At 34.7% G+C, this 25,198-nt stretch overlaps 1 protein-coding gene across 3 annotated transcripts in view; it reads left to right on the forward strand.

Moving 5' to 3' along the window:
* Positions 1 to 25,198, forward strand: part of LOC149563326 (uncharacterized) — a 266,540-nt gene that overhangs the window by 228,768 nt on the left and 12,574 nt on the right. For all 3 annotated transcript variants that reach the window (XM_089826669.1, XM_089826672.1, XM_089826671.1), the window contains one exon: positions 22,277 to 22,447. In XM_089826669.1, the coding sequence (XP_089682795.1) occupies positions 22,277 to 22,447 (171 nt within the window). The remainder of the gene's footprint in view (positions 1 to 22,276; positions 22,448 to 25,198) is intronic.

Consider the following 25,198-nt stretch of genomic DNA (forward strand, 5'->3'; position numbering starts at 1 on the left):
TTCATCATTAGTGTTGCTTCTTAATATTTGATTAAGTGCATAGATTAGGTGATGTGGATATTATGATTCTGTGAGAAAATCTAAGAGACGATATGTTGGATGCATACAAGCAACATGTTCAAAGGAGACGACAATAAATAAATAAATAAACTATATATAAGGTGGACCAAAAGAAAAGAAAAGAAAATGGTTTGGATTAAACAGTGACCATTATTAAGAAGAATGGAAAAGTGATTAATTCCTACATAATTCCTACATGGCTATGCAAAGAAACACAAGATGTGCAATTGGAATTGGCAATTAGCAACATTAGATATAAAAACAAAATTGCCCATTTTGCATGGTTTTTATCCTTGTCGAGCCAATCAGAAGCTTTTTCCTTTAGTTCTCCTTGCTCTCTCTTTTGATTGGCCTATTGTTGGATTGATATTTTGCAACCAACAATTTTGTGAAAATCCACTCGCAAAATAGGATGACCAGCCATAGCGTATGAGATAGAGTCTCTCCTACCTTAAAGGGAAGGCTCTTGCTTCTCACTGTTCCTTGGATCAACTCAAGGTAAACAAAAAGTTAAGAGATTCTAAAAGGGATATTACCAATATTCTTTCCTCTTAACTTTCATGAAAGAATTCACTTACTTGCAGAGCGAGTAATGTGCAAGACGAAATCTCTAAATACACTTATGTTTAAAGCTAGAAACAAAGATACCAATAAACCAACACTAATTCAAAAGCTAGTTGAAAATGTACCGATTTGGCTCTAAGTCCAATTTTAATCTAATCTATAAGAATAATCATTACTATTGGGGCTCAAACATGTCTAGAAGTAAAGAGTTCTAACTATTTTTGTAATTTAAGAACGTAATACAAGCTATAGTCAAAGCTTTTAATCTGATTGTGTCTTAACTCTTTATGCTCAATTATTTAAACCAAACAACAATAGCATAAATCAAAGAAGACAAACGCAAATTATAGTCAAAGCTTCCAATTTGCAATAATCACAATTACACTCAATCAAAGTTCAGCTCTAGTTGTTTATTTGTATTCACTTTTCATCCAAAATAGTACTACACAATCAAAGTTATGCTTGCACAATTTCTTCAAAACTTTCTTGCATAAAAATAAAAGATGATTTTTACAATGAGAGGGCACTCCTTTATATAGGCAAAGAAGTTGAGAAAAAAGTGAAGGAAAAAGTGGGAGCAACTCAGTCAACCTTGACCCGATCAAACTAAGTGAGAAATTATTGGATTGCATGTAATAAAGACATGCAATCGTATTACATGTAATTACATAATTTGAATTTCATGCAATTCATGCTCTCCAACTACAAACATGAAAACTAAAGAAAGAAAAAGACAGTAGAAAGATGAAACAATCCTAGGGCTTGTTTTGATGGGCCTTGTACTTGATGATGCAATCATGTATTGGAGGAAGATCTAAGATTTCTATTGTCTTTGATATGGCTTCAATTATGACTGCAGCGACATATGTTGATTTCACAACCTTATAATTTGGAGAAAGAGAATCACATAAGCACTTTGCTACTGATTTGTATGCAGCAAACCTGTTTATTATGTGCTATTCAAATTCTTCAGAATCAAGATCGGCATTTACTCTAACTATATTCTTTGAAGTCATCTCCTCTTTTGTGACCAAGTTGTCATGTTCAGTAAGGACATTACATCACATTTGCTCCAAATTACACATGATCTTTGTTTGAATTGATTGACTAGCTTCTAATGCTGCCTGAAACTTCATCATAAGTTTTCCCAATGTTTCTTCTTTGTGACCCATTAGTCCTTGACATCTGTAAAACATTTCTGAATATGAAATGACTTCACATGCAACCATGCCGTCCACATCAACATTAGTTGTTTGATTCCATTCGCTCAGGATTTCTTTCAAGGTATCAGCTTCATGATTCAAAGAAGCAATCAGGTCATGTAACATTTCTTCAACACCTTAGATACATTCAAGAATTTTGACCGCATCTTTGATGGCCTGAACTCCTTTAGAGACAACTCCAAACCATGTCTTTGCTGCTTCAATTATCCATTTTTCTCAAGGTGTCTAAGATGTGCTGATTGTATGTTGTGAAGACTACTGGCAAATGACCTTGTTGAAACAAGCAACTTCTTTCCTAAACTGATTCTTCCTCTCCCACAACTCATTGTTTCTTTTTGACACATTGGCAAGTGCATCTCCAACATCCTGTAGACAACTCAGTTGTGATTGTTTACCAAGTTCAATTTTGGTGAACTTGTTTTCTGAACAGTTAAGTTCTTCAGTTGGTTTGTCTACCAAAGGGTCAACAATCTCCACATACTTAATCTTTTCAGAATTCACCTGTCATGTCCCCATATTTATAAAATTTAATAATATAATTAAAATGTATTAATAATAGAATAAAGAATAATAAATTATAATAATATTAGTAGAGTAATTATTGACAATATTATATTAATATAACAATAAATAACAATATATTAAATGAAGAATAATAAATCACAGATTATAATATTAATAAATTATTAATAAATTAAAATAGTAAAAGATCAATTGAAGGCAACCATATCCAAATTGTTCCTCGTACATATTACTACCCACGATCGGGTTCTTAGTAGACAACCGAGAGCCCTAGTGGATGTCCATGTTGGCAACTAAATCTTGAACTAGTTGACAATCATTGTTGGATTGTAGTATTTCAAATACTAAGGAGAAGAAAAGAAGAATCAATGAAGGGGAATGATAAATTTACAACATAGTATGCAAATTCATATACATATGAGAATTAGCATATTATGTTCAACAATGATATTATTTCTTATACCAACTCCATATTAGCGCTTTTATCTCAGAAGATCAATTATAGAAGATATAAATATTGATTCATGTTGATATCTAGACCACCTGACAACCATCCACGTTGAGGGTTTACCAACAATGAACAAGTAATTAATATTTCGAACATCAACTTCATTCCTGGAGATGGTGTCATAGTAGCGTTATGGATTATCAAATGATTAAGATTATCGTATGAAACTCATCTAAAAGGGTGTCATGTCTTAATGGTCACAACCTTTTAGTAGAGCAAGATCTATAAAGGATAACTGATATTACACTAGGGGGAAAAAGGTAGACACATAAAGGAATTGAATCACACTTTAGATTCACATCATCACATTAAAATCATTTATTCCTTGTTATACAGTTTGAATCTATACTAAAGAGGAGAGGATCGTCAAATCAGATATATACAGGAAGAATATACACAGTAATAAGGGAGCTACAGAATACACCACATTCAATATGTACAATCAATTCCATCTTTCTGTCTACCGCTAGTAGAATCTGAGATATGTAACTAGTCGGCAATTATACGCTTTACCAAGCAAAAGGTATTAGCACGACTCAAAAGCATTCTAACCATTTTACGTGATCACATATCAATCACTGAGAACAGAATATAGAAGATAATAATTTTTAATAGAGAACCAATGATTTAATAATCATTAGAGAAGCATCGATTAAGAGAAACTACACCAACCAGTAATATTAGTGAGGTGCAAAGATCATCAGGAATTATACTACAAATATCTAGGATATTCCGAATAAAAGAGCTGAGGCATTGGCAAATACTATATAAGTCATTATTATAAATAGTTCACACTCACATTGAGGGAAATACCAAGTTCATCACTAGAGATAGAAACATCTAATGTAATCATAGTTATACAAAATATTATGATATAGCAATATATATATTCCTACCAGGAATATCTTACTTGGATTTCAAGTATTGATACATATTGGATATACATTCTCATGTAATATTAATCCTAATAAATTTTAACCAAATCTAAAATTGCTAAATTAGTCAGAAATTCAATAGGATCAAATAAGGGACATTACATCACCGCAATCCTTGAAACAATCTTGTCTTTCAAAGATTTAGACTTATTTTTCTTGATAGGAAGATTGTCTAGAGGTACGACAAACTTTCTTTTTTTCATAGTGATTTTACCCAACCATGCAAGCAAACTAAAACTCTCATCTGTAGAAACAAAAACAACAGCGACCATAGACAATGATCTTGAATGTATTTCCTATTGTGATCGTGCATGCTTCAGTTTGCATTGTTGACTTCATGGGCGCCTGATGAGAAGATGTTGTCAGGAACAACTCGAAGCTGGTCATTGAGGTATCAAGTTGAGAAACTTGACCTTCAAAGAGAGTTGGGAAATCTTAAAACACATTTCCCAAATTCTCATATTGCTCAGCTATAAGAATAAGAGGGGCCGTCGAGGAGATAGGGAGTACTAACATTTTCACCTCTAAAGCAGGGATGGTAGATGTAACAACCATAGAGAATGAATCTACATCATTGTCTATATCATCCAAAAAAGGTGTTTCTTGAATGGATGGATCTTGAGTGTTTGTTGGTCGCAGAGGAGAAATGATCATAACTCTCCTTCCTCTTCATCTTCCTCATCAGACTCTCCTTCAGACTCCTCAGATTCTTGCTTAGTCTCTTGAACCTGCATAGGCACTTGATAAGATTCTTGAACAGCTTTAGATCCCTTTCCGCCTTTAAGCTTGAACTTGAGGGATTTAGCCGGAACTGAGGAAGATGCACCATCTTTGCTTGAAATTTCTACTCAAGTTTTCTTTCCAATTGGTCCAAAATTATGACAAGCTATCGGAAGCTTATTATATACTCTTTTGAGACAGTTGATTTTTAGCCAAGATGGATTAAAATCTATCAAAGATAGAAGCACTTTCTTTCTGTTACCACTACATGGGAAAATGACACTACTTATTAGAGCCAACTCGATGATATTCTGGATCAAGAATGTTGCCATCATCTTTAACATGAAAATTGGGTAGGATCTCAATCATGTCAAGATCAATGATTTGTTGCAATGTGAGCCTACAATAATCCATCTTCATGATATCCTACTCTGTACGCAAATCAATCCATATGTCCTCAATGTGATGAACATGGGTGAATGCTCTTTTGATCTTTGAGCACATTACTTGGTAATCAAAATCAAACCTAGCTTTGAACTTATTCAATGTGATTAGCTGAAGTTCTACCTCCATATTTTTTGGCTTGTACACTGAATTGATCATATATTGACCAATTACTAAGGGCTTGGCTGTAGTGATATTGAATCCTGGCCTATGTTGAGTAATCTGGTACGTTTGCACCTGCATCAGCTGTCTGGCTAGCTCTATCAGAATGATTATATTAGTAGCATATCTTCGCAAAGTATATGGTTCTCCTTTGAAATAACCAACTCTCAAATAAGTGAAAGTTGTTAACTACAAAAAGATAGCATCAAATTGATTTACCCTATTCCAAGCTTCATCTGATACTCTCCTAATTACTAGTTTTTTATCAAATTGACACCTGAAATGTCCAAAAAATGGATCTTGGACTCTCTTATAGTGATACTTGCTCTGTATCAATGTGATTTGATTGTAATAGCTCCAAATTGGAACTCAAATCCAATCACTTTTAGTTGAAAGTCTAGAGAAGGATCCCATAGATGCAGCAACGTAAGTCAGGTAAGAGCTCATGTAAAATGGTATTGATGTCCCCACATTGAGCAACTCCTCACATAGTGTTGTACTGATAAGCTCTTCCCAAAAGATTGGTTTGTCATTGTCAAAGATTTGAAACATGAATTTGTGCATCCATGGTTCAAAGCAAAGTAACGAGAATCAGAATCGGATCGAAATCGGCAAGGCCAAATCGAATTGCGAATCAGCCATGAATCAGAATTGAATCAACCACGAATCAACAAATATAATAAACCTTTGAAATTTAGAGATTTTAACAATTTAAAACTTATTTCATGTACCCTTTATTGAATATAACTTAAACACATTATAACATCATCAAATAGAAGCTAACATACATAAACATGGAACATAAATGATAAATCCATTATATACATAACTACGTTACATGTAAAATGTAAATTGCAGCTGAAGTAAGTAAAAATCATAGGATCATAATGAGTCAAATCATAGAATGTATGTAAGATGAAGATCAGAAGACCTCAAATCATAAATGTATGTAAGATGAAGAATCAAGATCCATGAAATGTATGTCTTAGTATTTGTAAATATATCCTTTTTTGGTGCTCTTTCTTCTTGCTGGTTGCAAACTTGTTCTTTTTCTTTTTTCTTCTTCTCTCTCAGTTTTCTTCTCTTCTACTCATGCTAAACAATTAGAAGGTCCTTTAATGTTAAAACAAAGAGGAAAGGCAAAAAAATGTTAATGTGTTCTTAGTAAAATTTGACTTGACTTCTTCCCTACCTGTGCAGCTGATTTTTCACAATTCACGGAAGTGATTCATGCGATTTTTACATGCATTGCATGAATCAGTGATTCATGTGATTCATGCCATGACATCGCTGAACTGATTCACCAGTACCAACAAAATCAGGAACCATGAATCCAATCACCAAACCAGCGATTTCATGGCGATTCTCGTTACTATGGTTCAAGGTCAGTAGACTCTTTGAGACCACATTCCTACTATTGAGAGCTATCAAATCTTTGCACTTTATCTTGAAGTTAGATCCGTAGAATGGTCTTGGGCCATCTTCAATATTTATTTCTTCTAACATCCAACCAATATGCATTTACATACCTTTGATAATTTGCCTTCTTCTCATCCCATAGCTCTAGAGACGTTTCTTTTGACAAATCTACACGTTTTGCACTATGAGGAACTCAGACTCTGTTCAATAAGTTATTGATCCAGGCTGATGATGACGTTACCATTTGCATCCTTGATTGTTTTGGACTTAGGATTGAAATGCTAAGCACATCCTAAGACGAATTTTGGTTCCAGGGCAGCCATAGGGAAACTAGACACCAAATGAATGTTATTTCTCTTGGTGTATCTCATCTCTCTGTTTGAAGGATTTTCAACCCTTTGTAAGAAATCAATCATGTCAACATGTCCACTCTCTATGTTAGATATTTGATTCGGAGGAGATGAGACATGTGATGCACTTGCATGAGCTAATTCCTTGTCATACTCGTACTTAATCGTTCCTTTGGACCTAGTAGATACTGGCATGTCTTGTGTTGCAACTTGAAAATTCCAAAGGGTGAGTACATCATCGGAAGATATGGACTCCATGAAGATACTAGAAAAGATGGATCTCTAATGAATAGTGAGTTCGGAGTATCTATTAAATACTCATGGAACTTATGCAATGGCTTGAATGAGATATATAAAAGACATGTAGAGGGCGAAAATGAGAATTAGGAAGATGGAATATAGCACATGGAAAACAATGAGCTCTTTACGTGAATGCTTCAAGGATATAAGCTAGAAGAATGAAGCAGCATGCAAATGATGACTTTGGTATTTAAGCATTGACCTTCTACCAAAGTCGGATTCTCCGGATGCAATTACATGTAAAGTGATTCACATGTAATCATGACTTGATGTAAACATGTAATCATTCAAATGTAAGTGGGTATGGAGGTAGTTACATGTAAATGTGAATGGAGAATGAGATTACATGTAAATGAAATAAATGTATTTGCGTATATTTGAAAATGGACACAACGTACTTTGACATGTGTTGATAGAATATGAAATGATGTGATGTACTTACATGAAAAGATGGAAAGTGGAATCGTGAAGAACACTTGCATTCTTGGGAAAGATCCTTTAGCTTTTTGAAAGAAGGAAAACAAAATAGACAACAAACCAAAATATGCACAAAACAAAAACATACCTTTGGTTTTTGACTCAATTATGAGAAATACCAAGTTGCTTTCTTATGCAAATTCAAAATTAGAATTCGGAGAAATTCCAAGCATTTGAAAATGAAAGTTCTCATCTTATTTAAAGAGAATTTGAAAAATATGTGGTATATCTTTGGACAAATGTACAAGGATGAACCAAAATATTCAATGAAATAGCAAAGAATTGAAAACTTCAACTTACTTGGTGATGAAAGAGCCAAATGTAGAAGATTAATAGGTTTGAAAGAATGTTTCTCCTCCAATTTCAAATCTTCAAACAACTTCTTGACTTGTTCAACACTTGCAAATGATGGATTCAAATGAGCAATAGATGAGGTGTTTTTGGATGAAGATGTCAAAAACATGTTCTTCAATCCCTCAATATACATGACATTTTTGCTAACATCGTGTTCTTGAGACTTTTTTGATAAAATACATGGACTCAAAAGGCAATTACATGAAACCTTTTTGGTGATGACTGGAAAAAACATGATTCACAAAGGCATTAATATGCATCAAGACCCTAAAACACCTCGCATAGATGCAAAAACGTGACCTGAAAATGTAATTTTTGGACATTTTTGTGAAAAAAACTTGCCCTTGATTTGCTTTGGAAAGACTCAATTTGGCAAGAAATGCTTATGCCAAAGGGATGAAAATGCAAGGAAACCTCAAACGCCTCCATGTGGGTCTATTTCATGACTTAGAATGGAGAAATCTGGACATGATCATTAAAAACTTGCCCTTGGAGACAAAGAACATGAAACATTTTTTTCTCTTGGAGGCCAAATCGTGATCTCAAGATGCAAATACATGTGATGGAATGCGAAATCGCATTCTATGGAGCCCTTTGTATATTTTAAAATGCAAGTCTTTTAGCCTTCTATGCAAATCACACTCTCTTGGAGAGTTTGCATATTTTAAATAACATGTATATGGAGTCAAGAGGCAAATCATACTCTCTAGGCTCCATTACATGTTTTAGAAATGCACATAAATGGGAAGGAGGAAATTGCATTCTTGGGACCCCTTTACATGTTTTAAAAATTGTCAAGTCAATGTAAGAAGTGTAAAATTGCACTCTCCAAGGCCCTTTACATATTTTAAAAACAATGCATTTGCATGTATTAGAGTCTTTTGATGCAAATTGCATTCTCGGAGACCAATCATTTGATGCAAATTGCACTCTTGGGGACCAAATCTATGTTTTAAAATTTTGACTTTTACTTGGCTCAAGTATTTAGAAAGGCCTTTCTAGTGCAAATCGCATTCTTGGTACCCTTTGCATGTAAACATGTAAATGAGTTGAAAGTTGAATTGGACAACTTAAGTGATCAATCAAGCACATGTTTAATTCATTTTTCAGGAAATATCACTTAATTGGGTCAAAAATAACATTTACACAATATAATAAATATATCATGTGTAAATATTAATCAAAAAGCAATATTTAACTTAGATGTTTTGAAATAAAACAAAAAGTAACTCAAAAATAAATCAAACTATATAGTTTAATAATGTCACTTAAGTAAAAAATTTAAAAAGCAACTCAACTTTAAAATATAACATAAAGTGCTCTATAGTTACTTAAATGATAAAGTAACTTAAAAACATAACATGAAGTGAATTTATGTTATTTTTTTCAAAAAGTGAATGTCAACATTAAAATATAACATAATATTTTAAATTATGCAATTGCCTCTGGAGAGTCCACCTTTTGGGCACTTAAATGGTCATATCTTTTGACTACCAAGCCCAATTAAGACCTAAGATATACCGAATCGAAGTGAAACCAAAAACAAGGGGTCGAACAAAACTGAAAGACAAAAAGTAAACAAATACACACTTAAAAATGCAAAAAAGGACAATGAAGGTGTAATGTCCTCGTTTTTGGCCAGTCTGTGGAGTTGATAGAGTTAGCTCATCATAGTGACCCTCGTGCGCTGACAAGGTGTTTTGGGAGTCTTAGTTGTGGACTTACTATTTTTAGTAAGTCTATTTTTGGCATTTGCTATTTTTGGGCAGTACAATGGGTCGTTGGGTAGTTGGTTGTCACCTACAATTAATTAGGTTAATAATTGCATGACCTCTTACATTATTATAATAATGACTTTAAGAGATATTTCTAAAGAACGAGTTGGAAAGTTTCTCGTGTTGACTTCTTTTGGGAAACTTCCACAATTTCTGAAGTGGATTTTTAAGAAAACTTCGGCCAACGAAAGCTTATAAATGAGAGCTCATTTCAGTGGGAAAAGGATGCTTGAAAATATATTTGCTTTTTGTGCCGTTGTAGTTTTTCTTGATTTCTAGCCTGTGAGCCCTTGCTGAAGTATAAGGGTCTTGTCTGAGAAGTTCTTGGCAATTGTGCTTAAGTATATAATTGGCCAACATTCTCCTACTATATTTTTGTGGCTAAGGAGATGGATCTTGAATTAAATATATTTGCTCATATCATTTGGCTAGGGTTTTGAAGAATTTTTGAGTTCTTTTCATTGACATTTGTGCTGAGGTATACATTTGTGGTTAAGGGGACAATTGTTGAAGAGTATTAGCTGACATTGAAGTACGACACTTAGCGTTCAAAGTGAGTTTGTTTGTGAAGACTGCTGGCAGCAATTGTGCATTGGATACACATGTGGCATTGTGTTCAGCTGGGAACCACATATTATTAGCAAATCGTATTGGGCGTAAGTTGCAGCCTACAAGGCATTATTCTCCTTTCTATGATCACATGTGCAACTCACGGCTTCAGAGTAAACACTAGATGTCTTTCCTTCTGTCGGCTATTGACAATTGGGATGTAACAAGGGACTTCAACGTTGGATGTCGAGCCTAGGTGAGGCATGGAAGCTAGATACTAACAAACAGTTGTTGCATACTAGACGTCACTCCCCATGGCAGGGTCTGTGGTTTTGTTACAGCAAATCAGGGTTTTCAATAATTAAGATTTGGACTTTAAGATTCTGTTGGACGAATTTTGATAGCCGTGGATCAGTTTGGGATTGGTGACATGTATCTCCTTAGCGTAACCAATCAATAGTTGCGGCTTGCATATTAAAATCCAGTTAGCACACTGACAATACATATAGAGGGTTGACTAAAGATCAGCAAATATGAATCAGGTTCTATTTACTCAATTCAATTGTTTGGGTATGAATTTGAAATGCATTGTACTTGACCCTTGAATAAGAAACAAATTGGAGTCTTAATTCTATATGCTCTCTCTCCACTTTGTTATCATTCATTCAAAAACAATAAAATACAAGATATCAAAGTTGCTCTCATTCGAAATTTAGTTCTATACAGTATTAAATATACTTGCATTTCCATTTACTTCACTTGAGAGTGGTTTGTCAAGTGTTTAACAAAATGCCAACAATCTGATTTGTGAGAGAAGTTGGTGAAATCAGAGTTGTTCAAGTTATTGCCAAGTGAGGGTTCTTACAGAAAGCTTCAAAAATAAAGTATAGGTTTAAGAAAAAGAAAAACAAAAAAGGCTTGATGAAAGCCTTTAATAAAAGAGTTCATTAGGTGAATTGAGGTCGATTGATCGATCAATACTAGCCAAATAAATAATGAACTAATCTAAGAGAAATGCAAAACTAAGTTGAAAATTTTTGTTTTGTTACCTACATTTTGTGATGAAAAAATGCAGGATAACAATTGCGATCTCTTTTTTTTATGGTTGCCAAAAATGAGGATTGTGCAAGCATTTTTGACAACGATTAATGGTGATATGCAATGGTGAAATGAGAATAGTCGCATCTTGAAGGTTATTACGGTAAAACAACATACAGGTACCAAATCCATTGTTTGTAAAGATGTCAATAATATTATCGAAAGAACACAAGTAATATACACGATAGTTTCTAGGAAGTAAATTCATTTCATCGTAAACAAATCTCCCATTTTTGTAGTCGAGTGGTAGAACAAGTTGATTTGATTTAGAAATAGAAATAGAATTTGTAATGTTCGGGCTAGTAAGCATCCAAACAAGTCCCGACATGACTCAATGACTTTGTAGTCATTCTTTTGCAAGGTTAAATATACTTAACTACATGTTTGCACCAAACTCATGTGATAAATAATTAAATTGAAATTAGACTTGTGGTTGGTTCACAATGTCGCTTATTGAATGAATTCCTTGTAATTGGAATACATAAATCATTGCAAATAAGAGTCTACAAATGTGCCTCCACTCTTAGAGATCTAGTGTTTTTGAAAGATATTCTTAGGAGATTTTGAAGGCAATATACAATAGTAATAAGCCTTAAGTGTTCATCCTCTCCATGGAAAATTGAATGCTATGACTGCAGAGTTGGAATACTGAGCTTGCAATGCAAGTGAGTTGGGAACATAATCCGCAAGGGTTGAATAGATATATCTATATTGCCACAAAAATTTATACTTAGCACCTCTTAAGCTAAGGAATGATAGTTCCTTTGCAACACTGCAATACGGTATATGCGATTGTACTTCATATTGTTATTATTTGAAGGCATCACTTAGCTTTATTGGCGAGCCTGTAATATCTATGATCATTCGATGCTCAAGTGTGGAATATATCATTTGTCGAAACTTTGCATTCTAATTGTTGTGAAGAAGACTTGATCACTTAGAAGAAGCAATCATGAAAAGTGATAATGTTTCTAGAATAATTTCTCATTGCATAAGTTACTCAAAACATTTGTTAGTACAATAGAGTACCAGTGTATTAATAGGAAGAACAAAAAGAAGTTTTCCATATTGGATGTGATGCAGAACTGTTCAAAGATATAAGAGTGGGAATTTTACATTGTGGGGAAATAATGACCAATGATTCCCATTTGAATCATATTTAGAGAGGAGATGTCAGAAAAGACAAGAGTTCCCATTTAAACCATCCTTAGAGGGGAGATTATTCAAATGAGGGGCATCTCTCAAACAATTTGAGAGTGTGTTTACTCTACAAACCTTCATGATGGAAACTGGGAGCACATACAAGGTACTCAAATTATTTGACAAAATGTTGATATGAAGGAGGGTTTTTACCTTCATTTGAGCATCTTGTATCAAGGGCATTGATGTGCAAATAAGTATTTATTATCTTTGAGTATTACGTTTATTTGCTTCTTATAGTCTCTCTCTTATTTCTATTTCTATATGAACTATAAGAGCTATTTACCTTGATCTTTTCCTTTGTCTTCAAGGGCGTTGTTGCAAGAAAAGAAGATTGATACATTAGGCATGCTAGCAAATACTATGTAGGAATCAATCTTATGGCAGTAGTTCCAAAGAGGTTATGAATCTAGGATTCAATAGTCATTTGATGATCATGCTAGATAAAGTGAAGCTCTTCAAGAGAATATCTTTGATGATTGATATTATGAGTATTCTTCTATATCAAGAGGGAGCCTCACATGTCATTAGAGGTAACTATGGACAAAGAGAGGGAGCAGATAGAGGATATGTCTCAGTTGAATTTTGAGGATCTTGATCATATCATATTCAAAGGGAGTTTGGCACTTTATTAGAAGTAACCTTGACGAGGAGGTCAAAAAATTGACGTTTCTTCGTGGAGGAGAAGTTCCAAGTGAAACCCTCGTAATACATTCTTTTCTATGAGAGATAAGTTTGAGGTGAAAACCTTATTCTCTAATATGGTTTATGGTGGATGTCATGACAACACCACTTGACAATTCCGTGGTGACTTTATGCAAACCTTTGATACCATATGTGTATGGGCCTGCCCCCTGTGTGAATCATGAGAAAGTGACGACTTTCGAATAATCATCACTTGTATTTCTAGATGTTATTGGAAGGTGATGATCATACAATAACTTAAACCATGATATACATTTAATGTAACTGTTGAAATAGATCATGAAAGGCTTTATCTTGTAAATCAACAACTAAGTGTTAGATGTCACTAAATTGATGGTCTATAAGTTGTTTGCATAGATATATGATAGGTATTTAGTGAATATCTTGCCTTGGTATTCTAATAGGCCAATACTCATGTTACCTAATATGATATCAAAAGAGTATTTGGTGAATATCATGTGTTGATATTCTGATAGGCCAATGCCTATATGGTATCATATAATTGAAGTCTTTTGATGAAAGAATTCCTTGATGTATCATTTCTAAATATTACCAATGATGTACTATTTACTTATGTGGTTATCCTTCTAATCTAAGAGGGAGTGTTAATGTATAGCTTAGTCGGATAATAATAATAATATTGAAAATATATTGATGTACTATATTTCCATTATTATATTTTAAAATTATTATTGCATAGTAAAATATATTATATCTTCAAAGATATATATATATATATATATATAGGTATAGTAATTTACTTAAAATAAGACTAAAACTCAAAGTATATATAATATGAGCATTAATATTAAACTAAGGCCGATAAACCTGTGTCATTAGTGGTCAACTTAATTCATGCTCGATGTTTAATATGTTTTTTTTGCTTTGTCAACATACATCATGACTGGGAGTCACGTTTGATAGGTCATGACTCTTCTATGAGTCACATCTATTATGCGCGACTCTCAATCACTTATAAAACATCGTGTGCTTCCAATGTTTAAAATCATCGAACACATAAAACTCCTACAGTCTTCTGCATATCAAATATAAGGAACAACTTGGGCATTCATGTCCAATTAGTAATAAATGCACTCTATCGAATACAGAGTACAAAGTTTAATCTGAAAGAAGCTTTGGATTGTTGTGAGAAATCAGCTTATCCATTTGATTATTATATTGTCTAATAGCCCTGTTCATGTTATTCAATTTTGTTTAAGAATATTGGCTGCAAATTTCAAATGAATAAAATTAGAAAAATCATATGGCTAAACTTCTTAGTTTAGGTTGTTATTTATATTTACACTTAACATATTTTAAAACTAATGATACCAAATTCTCATAATCTATAATAATCTATGATATTCTAAATTAGTGATGCCCAATGATAGATAAAAAGAAAAGGTGGGGGAAGGTCAATTACTATCTATAAAAGCCATTTTAAACTATCTAAAAAATATAAACCTACAAGATACATAAAACAATTATTCGTGTTAAACACTCCTAAATATATAAGCAAAGATTTTTAAAAATAATTAGAACCTATATTAATATTTTAAAGCCAATCCCTCATAAATATGGGTCTTCATAATTAACAAATGCAATCATAGGAGTGTTACCATCCATTCCCTGACTAGAGTATTCAAAGAAAGAAAATGTCACTTAAGCAGCCAGAGTAGGTTATTTATGTGTGGCCCTTCCTAGTGACAATATTCATTTCCATGTTCTTGCATAGATGGGAATTAGAATCTGGGAACTGACACTAGTGTGAAAAGTCAATCCCACTTCACATCGCATGAGGTCTGGTTTTGAAATGGTATGCCTCCTTTGTTTACAATTTCATCCTTATCAAAGGCTTGAAGATTGCTATGGATGGAGACATTGAACTGCTCTAACCAAATACATTGGAGGCACGTGATCTCCTGTTAACATATGAAATTCTCTTGTTATTAAATATTTCCTATGAGAAGGGTGCATTAGCAAGTGAGCTAAATCTAGACTTTCTTTTACTCTGCATTTTTAGCAAGAGATGGTTGTCTATTGTTGGAACCAGATTACAATAGGGTAGAAGGAACCATATCGACCTATCTCCCCTTTTGGAATACCCATTGTGGGTAATAAACATGTAGAGAAGAGCCAAATTCTCTCAAAGTCCTATGCTGGCCAACAACCTTGGTTCCATAGCATGGAAGATGGCTCTTATTATCAACATCGTCATGCATGTGTGAGAAAGACAAAATTGCGAGGGCATAGAATCTTGCATGCATCCACCAAACTCTGCATCTGTGTGGAAGTTTCTTAACACTTATCAACAAATCCACTGCTCTTGTTGGTGTTTGATTTTGAGAATTTTGAAATTATTTTCACATTGACTTGAATGGGAGAATAACAAAAAGTTTGGCCATGTGTTAACATGATGGGGAGAAAAACAAAAAGTCTAGGCATGTGTCTCCATTCAGTTCACTTTTAGAAAGGCCAGTCTCTGAAGGTTTTGTTCATTCAATGTCTTACCTTGCGTAGTAAAGAAACTATTTAAATGGGGTAGAAATGAAGTACTAAGGCCAACAAGATGCATTTCGTGGCAAGGAGACTAATAGTCATCCTTCTTGGGGGGAAGTTTTTTTCCTTCTATCATATCAGATTTTGGGTCAATTTTCCCTTCAAATTCCATCTCTACCAACATTAATAGAGAAAAACATGACCTATAAAAAGAAAAAGAAATCTGACAGCTAGAGTTATTTCAGTAGTCATTGATCCTCCCATATTATAACATATATAATACTCTATATTAACATTTAATAATATATAAAATATTTATTAATATAAGAATCAGAAAATAATAGTAAATAGTATTAATTAATTAATAAGCAACCAAGGGAAAGTTGATGAAGGAAAGGTCGTGACCTCTCCCTTAGCCCCTCCTTCACATACATATATGGAGCACCAAATAGGATTGTGGGGAAAAAATGTAAACGAAATACACAACAGAATGGCATCCAATCAACACACACCCTATTCCAGTCAATGGTGGACATGAAATCATCGGGGTGTTGTTGTGACTTAGAGAGGAAGGTTTGGCATCATAGTAGAGAATTACAAGATGGGAATATATTGGAATTGTTATTTCTAGAGAATTTTATGGAGGATATGACTAACAAGAAATTGATATGATGCTTAAGGATAATTGTAGACAATAGTAAGACTTGGTGGCTTGGTAATCGTTCATATGAGAATAGTGGTATCATTGGCCATCAATAAGGTTAGGAATTAGGGTTGAGCAAATATAAGGTTTCCTTTGACTTCCACTAGCGTCGATGCCTTGAATACCTCAATAATATATATATATATATATAGACACACACACATAAATAGAACAACAAAGACTAAATCTTGGTCCGTATGCTAGTGTTAGGGAGTATCAAAAGGAAACAATGTCTAACATTGGTCCATTCCCACTTCCCTTCTAGCAATTGAGCCAGCCCTGCCAGCACTAAGCACATTGCATATGGATACCTTGCTAGTTCTTAACAAGAGCATTTTTGTAGAAACAATCAATCAACACTAGACAACTAATGCAAAAAACAAACTCAATGATCAACCAATCCCAAAGTGAACAACCAGATTGGAGGGTTCAGTACAATCAATTGCCAAATCCAACAATTAACTCTAGCATTGATCAAGTGAGGAGGACCTTGGTTCGGTTAAGGAAGAAGATTGTTTCATTCACATTTTTATCTAAGGGAATTAGATATAGGATTAAGGGAAACATTCATATATCTGTTAAGTACAATTATACAAAATAATCCATTTAGCATAGTTCTAACCAACCAATCTGAGATAGTAGTGAGATCGCTAAACAATGGTCCTCTAGAAGCAGCTACCATAGATATATATATTCTTGACATAACTTTGCCATTCTCTATTACATAAGTGACGAGTGAGAGTGTATACCAAAAATCAATAGTAAATTGAGAATTTAAGGTAATAGCTTCAAATTCCCTATCAAGGTGGAAAATGGTCATTACACTCCACCTCAACCTAGGGCTAAGTAGGTAGATCAAAAGGATGCAGCTTGCACAAAATCGAAGAATATCCTGGTAGAACAAGAGGGCAAGTGAAAAGAAATTAGGTGGCTCAATATGAATACCACATTTCTAGGATACATGACCATGATATTGAGCCACGTAGAGAGGCTCCTTCTGTGGTTGTTTGTGCATGCTATGTGCAACTAGAACTTTTGAGGAATGAAAGGAAACAAAAAGAGGCAAAGGGAGGAGTTAGATAGTATTTGTTTCTTTTCTCATTTTCATTCAGCCTCATTTGTAGGTTGTGTTGGAGAGGGTGTTCTTCATGCCTTAGTTTCTTCCTAGTTCTTCTACAAGTGCTAGTGCTTCTACTTCTTCTCCTAGTGACACCTTTATCTTTGGTCCTAGAGTTTGGAAATCTAGATTGAACAATTATTATGTCACGCACTACTCTTGGTTCACAACCCTCGCTTGAGAGCATGCTTTGGAACAAGGAGGTCAATAATGCTACAAAAAAAGCAATGTGCAAGTTTTGGTACTTTTGCAAGATTTCATTTGCCACAGCCAAGTAATTCCTTTTTTTTTTATTGTTTTAGATTTTTCAATTTATAGTTTGAACTTTTCTTTGTCCAATAATTTGATATAATTTTATTAAACATACTTATTTAATCTATTAATGATAGGTCTCCTTACCAGTAAGGCATAATAGATAGTGTAACCATTCTTGGGGTAGGGTTTAAAGGCCCTACTTATGCTAAGATAAGTGAACCTCTTTTGTTAGAGGTGGTATAAAAGTTGAATTAGAGAACCAATGAGTTCTAAAGCAAAAAGGGTTGCACCATCATGACAAATGATGGACCAATAGGAGCAATGAGACACTCCTACACTTTCTCCTTTCTTGTAGAGGTGATTGAACATTCTACTTTCTTAATGCTTTGAATAATTTGAATTTGATGTAGTGATTAATATGAATTTTGTAATTTACAATTTATTGGTTGATCATTTATTTGCTTTATTTTTCATGACCTAGCATGTTTCTTAAGTTCATTAATGCTTCCTCGCATGTCAAAATGTCACATACTTATGTGAAGCTATTGAAGAAGTCATACATGAGGTTGGGGAAGAAAATGTGGTTCCAATGATGATGGGCAATGCAACAAGTAATGTCATTGCAAGTAGACTTTTGATTAAGAGACACGTATTATTTTTGGTCTCCGTGTGCGGCTCATTGCCTTGACCTTCTATTGGAGGATATTAGCAAGCTCTAATGGGTCAAAGCATGCATTGATAAGGCAAAAAAACTTTTGCAAGTTTGTTTACAATCATGCATGAGAAAATTATATGGGGCAAAAGGAGTTGGCTCGTCTTGGTATCACAAGATTCACCTCAAATGTTATCACATTGAAATCTTTGATGCAGCCAAAGGCAACTTTGAGGTACTTGTTTGTTGGTGAGGAGTGGATGTTCTCAAACCATGTTACAACAATTGTAGGGATGGAAGTAGGAGATCACATGTTTTATGAGGCAAGTTTTTTGACCCCTTGTGCAGAGATCGTGCAAGTAAATTTTTTATTAGTTCTACATTATATTTTAGAATTTACCCTTGCCCCATATAATTGATAAGGCAAAAAAACTTTTGCAAGTTTGTTTACAATCATGCACGAGACATTTATATGGGGCAAAAGGAGTTGGCTCGTCTTGGTATGACAAGATTCACCTCAAATGTTATCACATTGAAATCTTTGATGCAGCCAAAGGCAACTTTGAGGCGCATGTTTGTTGGTGAGGAGTGGATGTTCTCAACCCATGTTACAACAATTGTAGGGATAGAGGTAGGAGTTCATGCAAGTAAATTTTTTATTAGTTCTACATTATATTTTAGAATTTACTTTTAATTTGTATGCATACTTTTATTTTGTTTGCAACATTGCAATTTTACTTATTTTCATTCACACTTAACTATTATTGTTTCACAATATTTGCAGGTCATTGAGCTACTGGAAGTTCTTCTATGAGTTTTTGATGGGGAGAAGCCTTCTATGGCTACATATATGACGGCATGGATAGGGCCAAGGCGGCCATTAGAACTGTATATGGAGGAAATGAGAGTAGCTATCATCCCATTTGGGCGACAATTGATAGGAGATGATACCTCTAACTTCACAAGCACATCCATGCAGCTGCTTGTTACCTCAATTCAGTATACAATTTTTACCTTGACTTCAAGGTGGATGAAGAGGTTCTTAGTATTGAGGTTCTTACCTCAATACTAATAGCATCAAAAAGAAGAGAGGGGATTATTTCAGTGGTAGAGTAGATGACTATTGGTGATTCTAGTATCAAGACTACACCGCATGAGATAGAGACTTTTTGCTAATATGAAAAGGAGCTGTTTGGTAGTCAACTGGGCAAAGCCACTCACATAAATTGCAACCAGGCAAAAATATATGTCAACTGCATAATTTGATCTTATAATTTAGTCTTAAAGTTGGAAATGTGACAAAAAATAATCTTTTTCCTATATTAGATAGACATGGCAAATGTTTGGGCCTACGTCTCTGAACCTTCAAAGAATTGCCATCTGCATATTGAGTCGTCCATGCAAGACTTCAAATTGTGAGCTCAACTATAGCATGTTCAAGCACATCTACTTGAAAAAGTGCAATATATTGTCCTTGGAGAGGTTGAATGATCCACTATTTGTTCATTACAACCTTCAGCTTATAACAAGAGAGATTATGGATAATGACTTCATCCCGATCACATTAGACAAGGTCAATTTAGAATCTGAGAAGTTCACCAAGTCTACTGATCTTTTCTTTGTTGAGGAGGATTTGGAGTGGGTTGACGAGGTGGATAGAGAAGCTAAGGCTATGGTCATGAAAGAAGAGGAGGATAGTGAACGATCAGGCACATCCACAAAGGCACAACTGATGTTGGTTAGTGTAAACATCTCATGGGCACAAAGTTTGGTTGTTCAGTCATCTAGGACCTACCTTAGACCTTTGCCTTTGTAGGAGTGATGTAGGCTCCTTTGAGGCTGAGGCTGAGCCATAGACTTGTTTTTATTTTCATATATGTTTGGAACATTTGATCATGATGTCATGGATTTCATATTCCATGAGCTTTATATACATTTGACAGTATTTATAATTTTATATAACTATGTATGCTATTTCCTTCAGGAACAATTGGTGTTTGTACTAATGTGATTGATGTATGTTTATATATGTGATCAAATTAGCTTCTATTTGATAATGTTATTGTGCCTTTTAAGCTTTATTTAGTGAAAGATGCACGAAACAAGTTTTAAATCCTTAAAAATCTCTAAATTTCTTGAGGTTTTTCACATTGCCGAGTTTGTTTGCCAAATCACGAATCCTGAGTCAAGTCAGCCTTGTTGTGTCCGAGTTTGAGAACTTTGCATTAATTGCAATCACTTGTATTACCCTGGTTCATACAATCTGTTTTATTAGTTCTGACAGAGAACTCCAGATAAGTTATTTCAACAGGTTCGGTACTGTTAGGATTGTGGTATTAAATGTCCTGAATGAAGACTTTTAGTTATGACTACATTTTACTTTGAATGATGCTGAATCTGGCAGCTAGGGCAGTAGGGAATACAATCACTGCAGTGATGCAATGAAGTGATCAAATTTATAGGCCCTTCTAGGTTAATGTCGTGGACCAGAACCTGTAGTCCTTAACAAATGCATCCCCTTTAATTCCAGATTTTAAAAGAAACAGTTAGTTTACAGAGATAGGTTCTGTCCTATATCAAAAGGGAAAATTATGGTTAGAGAAGTGAAAACTTTCCAATTCCTATCCTTCTACAAGGTGACTATGAGGGTGAGTGGAGACTGTTGAGCTATGGTGGTACAAAAAAGATATAAAGCATAGTAAGTCACAGTTTGGGACAAAAATCTATTGGAACATGAGTTAGAGGATATACAGCAAAGAGATATGGGAGAACACAAGATGATGATTGAAGTTCAATGTCTTCGTGTCACAAGCTAATACATTTGAATGAATATTAAGTGAAGTGTGGATTCTGCAGTTTTTCTTGATGCTTGTTTTCCTTGTAGATTGAAGAATAGGCATCATTTGTTCCTTTTATGTCTTTTTGCTTCCTTAGTCAGAGCTTTATGAAAATCTCTTTCAAAGGGTTTGTTTCTATTACAGATCTCAAAAATGAGAACCAACCTTTTTCATTGCAAGTCCTCCACATGGTCAAGGAACTTGGCCCATCAATTGCTATGTGCAACTATGGTTGGAAAGGAATAAACAAATATTTTTAAAATTTCAACTTGTGGCTTGTCAATTCAGGTTTCCAATGTAAATAAATTCAACTCAGTTTTCTCTGCCCTTTTTGGTAAAATATAGTCATCCCTCTAGACAAATTTGTTCCCTCCATCATGATTACAAGCGTAAGGATTACTTGGGAAGGAAACACACTTCACATATTTTCTCCTACATTATGTGCAACTTAGAATTTGGTGTGAAGTAAAATGACAGCCATTTCTTTCTCTATTTGATTTCAAATCATTTATCACATGTAGATTTTAAATAGAATTTTAGGAAAAAAAAACTGAAATTGAAGAACTAAGAGTGAAGATCGAAGAGATTATTGACAGGGTCTAATTAATGTCACAATGCCAACTTGGAATAAAATACACACCATCCATTTAATGCTTGTACATTCTATACAGCTTAGAGATGGTTTTGCAAAAAAATGAAAATAGCAGATAAGTAGATTGCAAGGCAAAGAAGCTACTTTATAGCATGTGTGAGTAAAATTTTAAAAGCATAGTTTGGAACTGTACTAAATTATTTTATAACTACAGAAAATGCAAGAGATCAATAATCTGTTTCATTTGCCTTTGTAGAAGCCATTGCATGAAGAGAAAAACCCCAGGATCTGTCAGTACTTTTACAATGAGCTTGAGGAGGCCTTGAAAAATTATAAGGCAATTGTGATGTTAGGGGACTCCATGGGCGCTTCTGCAGCACTCACATTTTCTTCTTTGGCAACTTCAGCGATTGCATTTTGTCCCCAGGTTTGTGTTGAGTTTAATCTTTTTATGGTGTGTATTTAATTGCTCATCAATTTTTTATTTTTTAAATTACATATATACATTTTCATATTGTTAGAAACCAACCATTTTTTTGTGAAATGTGATTGTAAATATTACTTTGTGAAGTAATTGGCATAGCCAACTTATATTGTTTATAATATATATGCTTATCAAAGAAGATGCATGTCACTATTAGCTTGGTAACTGTAAATTGACATATGAAATTTGATATTTTAAGCATTGGAGCATGCAATGAACACAATTTAAAGCTTACATGATTACATATGTTCTCTTGATGATGGATTTTTCATATATTAAAGATTAACTTGCCCATGGTACAAAATTATTACAGGGCAACAAAAGATTTGTGGTTTTACCTGATGCGCATTATATTCATGAATTGAAGTAAATGTCGACTTCTGTGTTTAGTGTCTATTTACCACTTCAGAAAATAAAATAACACACTTTAAGCAGAGGGTTTTTATCAAAAGAATAGAAATATACAAGGGTTTCATAAAAACAAGAGTCTTACATCAAAAGTTGCCAAGTCCATTGAAAGTCATCGTAGGCTCGAAGATATCATCACTAGATCGCAAATGTTAATTGTAACTTTATTAAGAATGGAGAACAAACCAAATTTTTTTTTGGCTTGTGTTCCTCAAGGCACCCTCCATTTTTATATGCATAGCGGAAAAAATCACCAAAAACTTGCAAGACCTGAAGGTAACTATTATGTTTAGTACTTGTTAAAGTTAGTTGGGTTGGGTAGTTTGGTGGTGAGGAAATGCGTCAAGTGGTTTCCAACTAACTGACCCTTCGATAAATGTCTGGAACATTGGTAATGTACTCATGTTGGTTTTTGGTATTAATAAAGAAATCGTTTCCTTGCCTATTGGTATTGTGGTATGAATGGTATGTTCTAAGTTTCACTTCATATGTATCAATTGGATTATTCTGTGTATTTGTGTGAAATTGTGTGATATTCCAATCTACATTTTTGGCGCCATTGCCCAAGTCCAAACCTGGAGGTCGGCAGGATGGAGTAATGGGAAGGCCTTTTATATTGCTCATCCAAGTAACAAATAGTGACAGGGAAGAGGAGGAAATAACCAGGGAAGATCAGTTGACATGTGATCTGGTAACGGCTTGGAAAGTAGCCCGTGAGAGAATGGTCCCTAAAGGTATGGTATGTGACGAACTTTCAGTGCCACTAGCAGTGTATGATCTCTTGGGAGAGATCCCTCACCTATTAGCACGAAATTTGTTATGAGTGGAAGAGGAAAGAGCTAAGACACAAGGGAAAGGAGACAACAAGTACTACAACAATTTGCGGAAAGGAGAATGAGGGAGCGCGAAGAACGTAAAGATTCCAAAAAGGGAAACAAACATTAAAATGATTCATGCCTCTGATTCCAAATATATATCCTAGGCGAGCACAGGGAGAAGAAACTAAGGAAGAAATTGCCTTGAGAATACTACATCTCCAGCAACAAGAGGAGAGACATCGTAACTATAAAGGAGGACAAGGGGATTCCACGAGAATCCAAGAAGGGTTGATCAAGCATACAATTGAAGGTATAGCAAATTTGGTTATCTCTGAGACACCAATGAGGAAGTTGGGATACAAAAATCTGGAGACACTAGCAAGAAGAGACTTCTGACAGGAGCAAAGTCAAGAAGGGGATACTTTCAGTAATTCTTCCTCGAGAACGAACTTCCAGTTGGGAGGGAGTGTTCCATTGGGAGGAAGTGTTCCATTAGGAGTGAGTGTTCCATCAAGAAGTGTTCCATCGGGAAGGGTTCCATTGGGAGGTGTTCACATAATGGCAATAGACAAACAAAAATTACCAAGGTTTACAGGGGACGGCTCAAAGGACCCTACTCGCCACTGTAAACATGTATAACAATATAGCAAGCAAATGGATAAAATGACGCAATGGAATGGTTAACCTTTCCGGCCACATTAAGGGGTATTGCCATTGATTGGTATACGGATTTGGAGGCAACAAAGAAAAACACATGGAATAACATCCGCACAACCTTCGAGGAAGAAATCCGACTCCTGAGAGATGACGATGAAATAGTAACGGAGACTTTTATAACACAAGACAAGGGAAGAGTGAATCTATCAAGGCCTATAACAGAAGAATGAAAGAGCTGATAGGAAAACTAGATAACAAGCCGATAGATGGACAATAGAAACGATGGTTCATCGAAGGATTAACACCATCTCTCACGAGAAAGATGAAGATAGTTTTGCCATCGACCTCTGCAGATGCATGTACTCATGCCATGGACATAGAGAGCAAGAGTAAAACTTCCAAGGCAAGAAGGCATGGAAATTCAAGTGAAAGCTCAAGGGAGAGCAAAGAAGAATCCAAAACCATTCAAGCCCTGAGAAAAGACCTGAGGCGGTTAATGAAGGAAAGTGGCAGGGAGTAAGGAAGAAAAGAAAGAAGGGAGAGAACTTTGGTGTACTGAGTGTGAAAAACAAGGCCATACTAAAGGAGGACGCTTGAAGAAAGCATTTTGTGAGATTTGTTAGGTACTAGGTAATGAAATTAAAGATTGCCCCTATGATTTGAAAACAAAGAGTGCCCAAGCATTCTTGGCCCAAGGGGGGCAATCCACACCTCCCTCCACTCCGCCAAAGAACACAAATACAGAAGCCTCACCAGGAGGATACAGAAACAACAGGAGAGGAAGTAACAATAATAGCAATAACAACACACC

This window comes from Cupressus sempervirens, chromosome 4 (assembly GCF_028749045.1).
Source record: "Cupressus sempervirens isolate cs-2001-9-10 chromosome 4, ASM2874904v1, whole genome shotgun sequence".
NCBI lineage: Eukaryota > Viridiplantae > Streptophyta > Pinopsida > Cupressales > Cupressaceae > Cupressus > Cupressus sempervirens.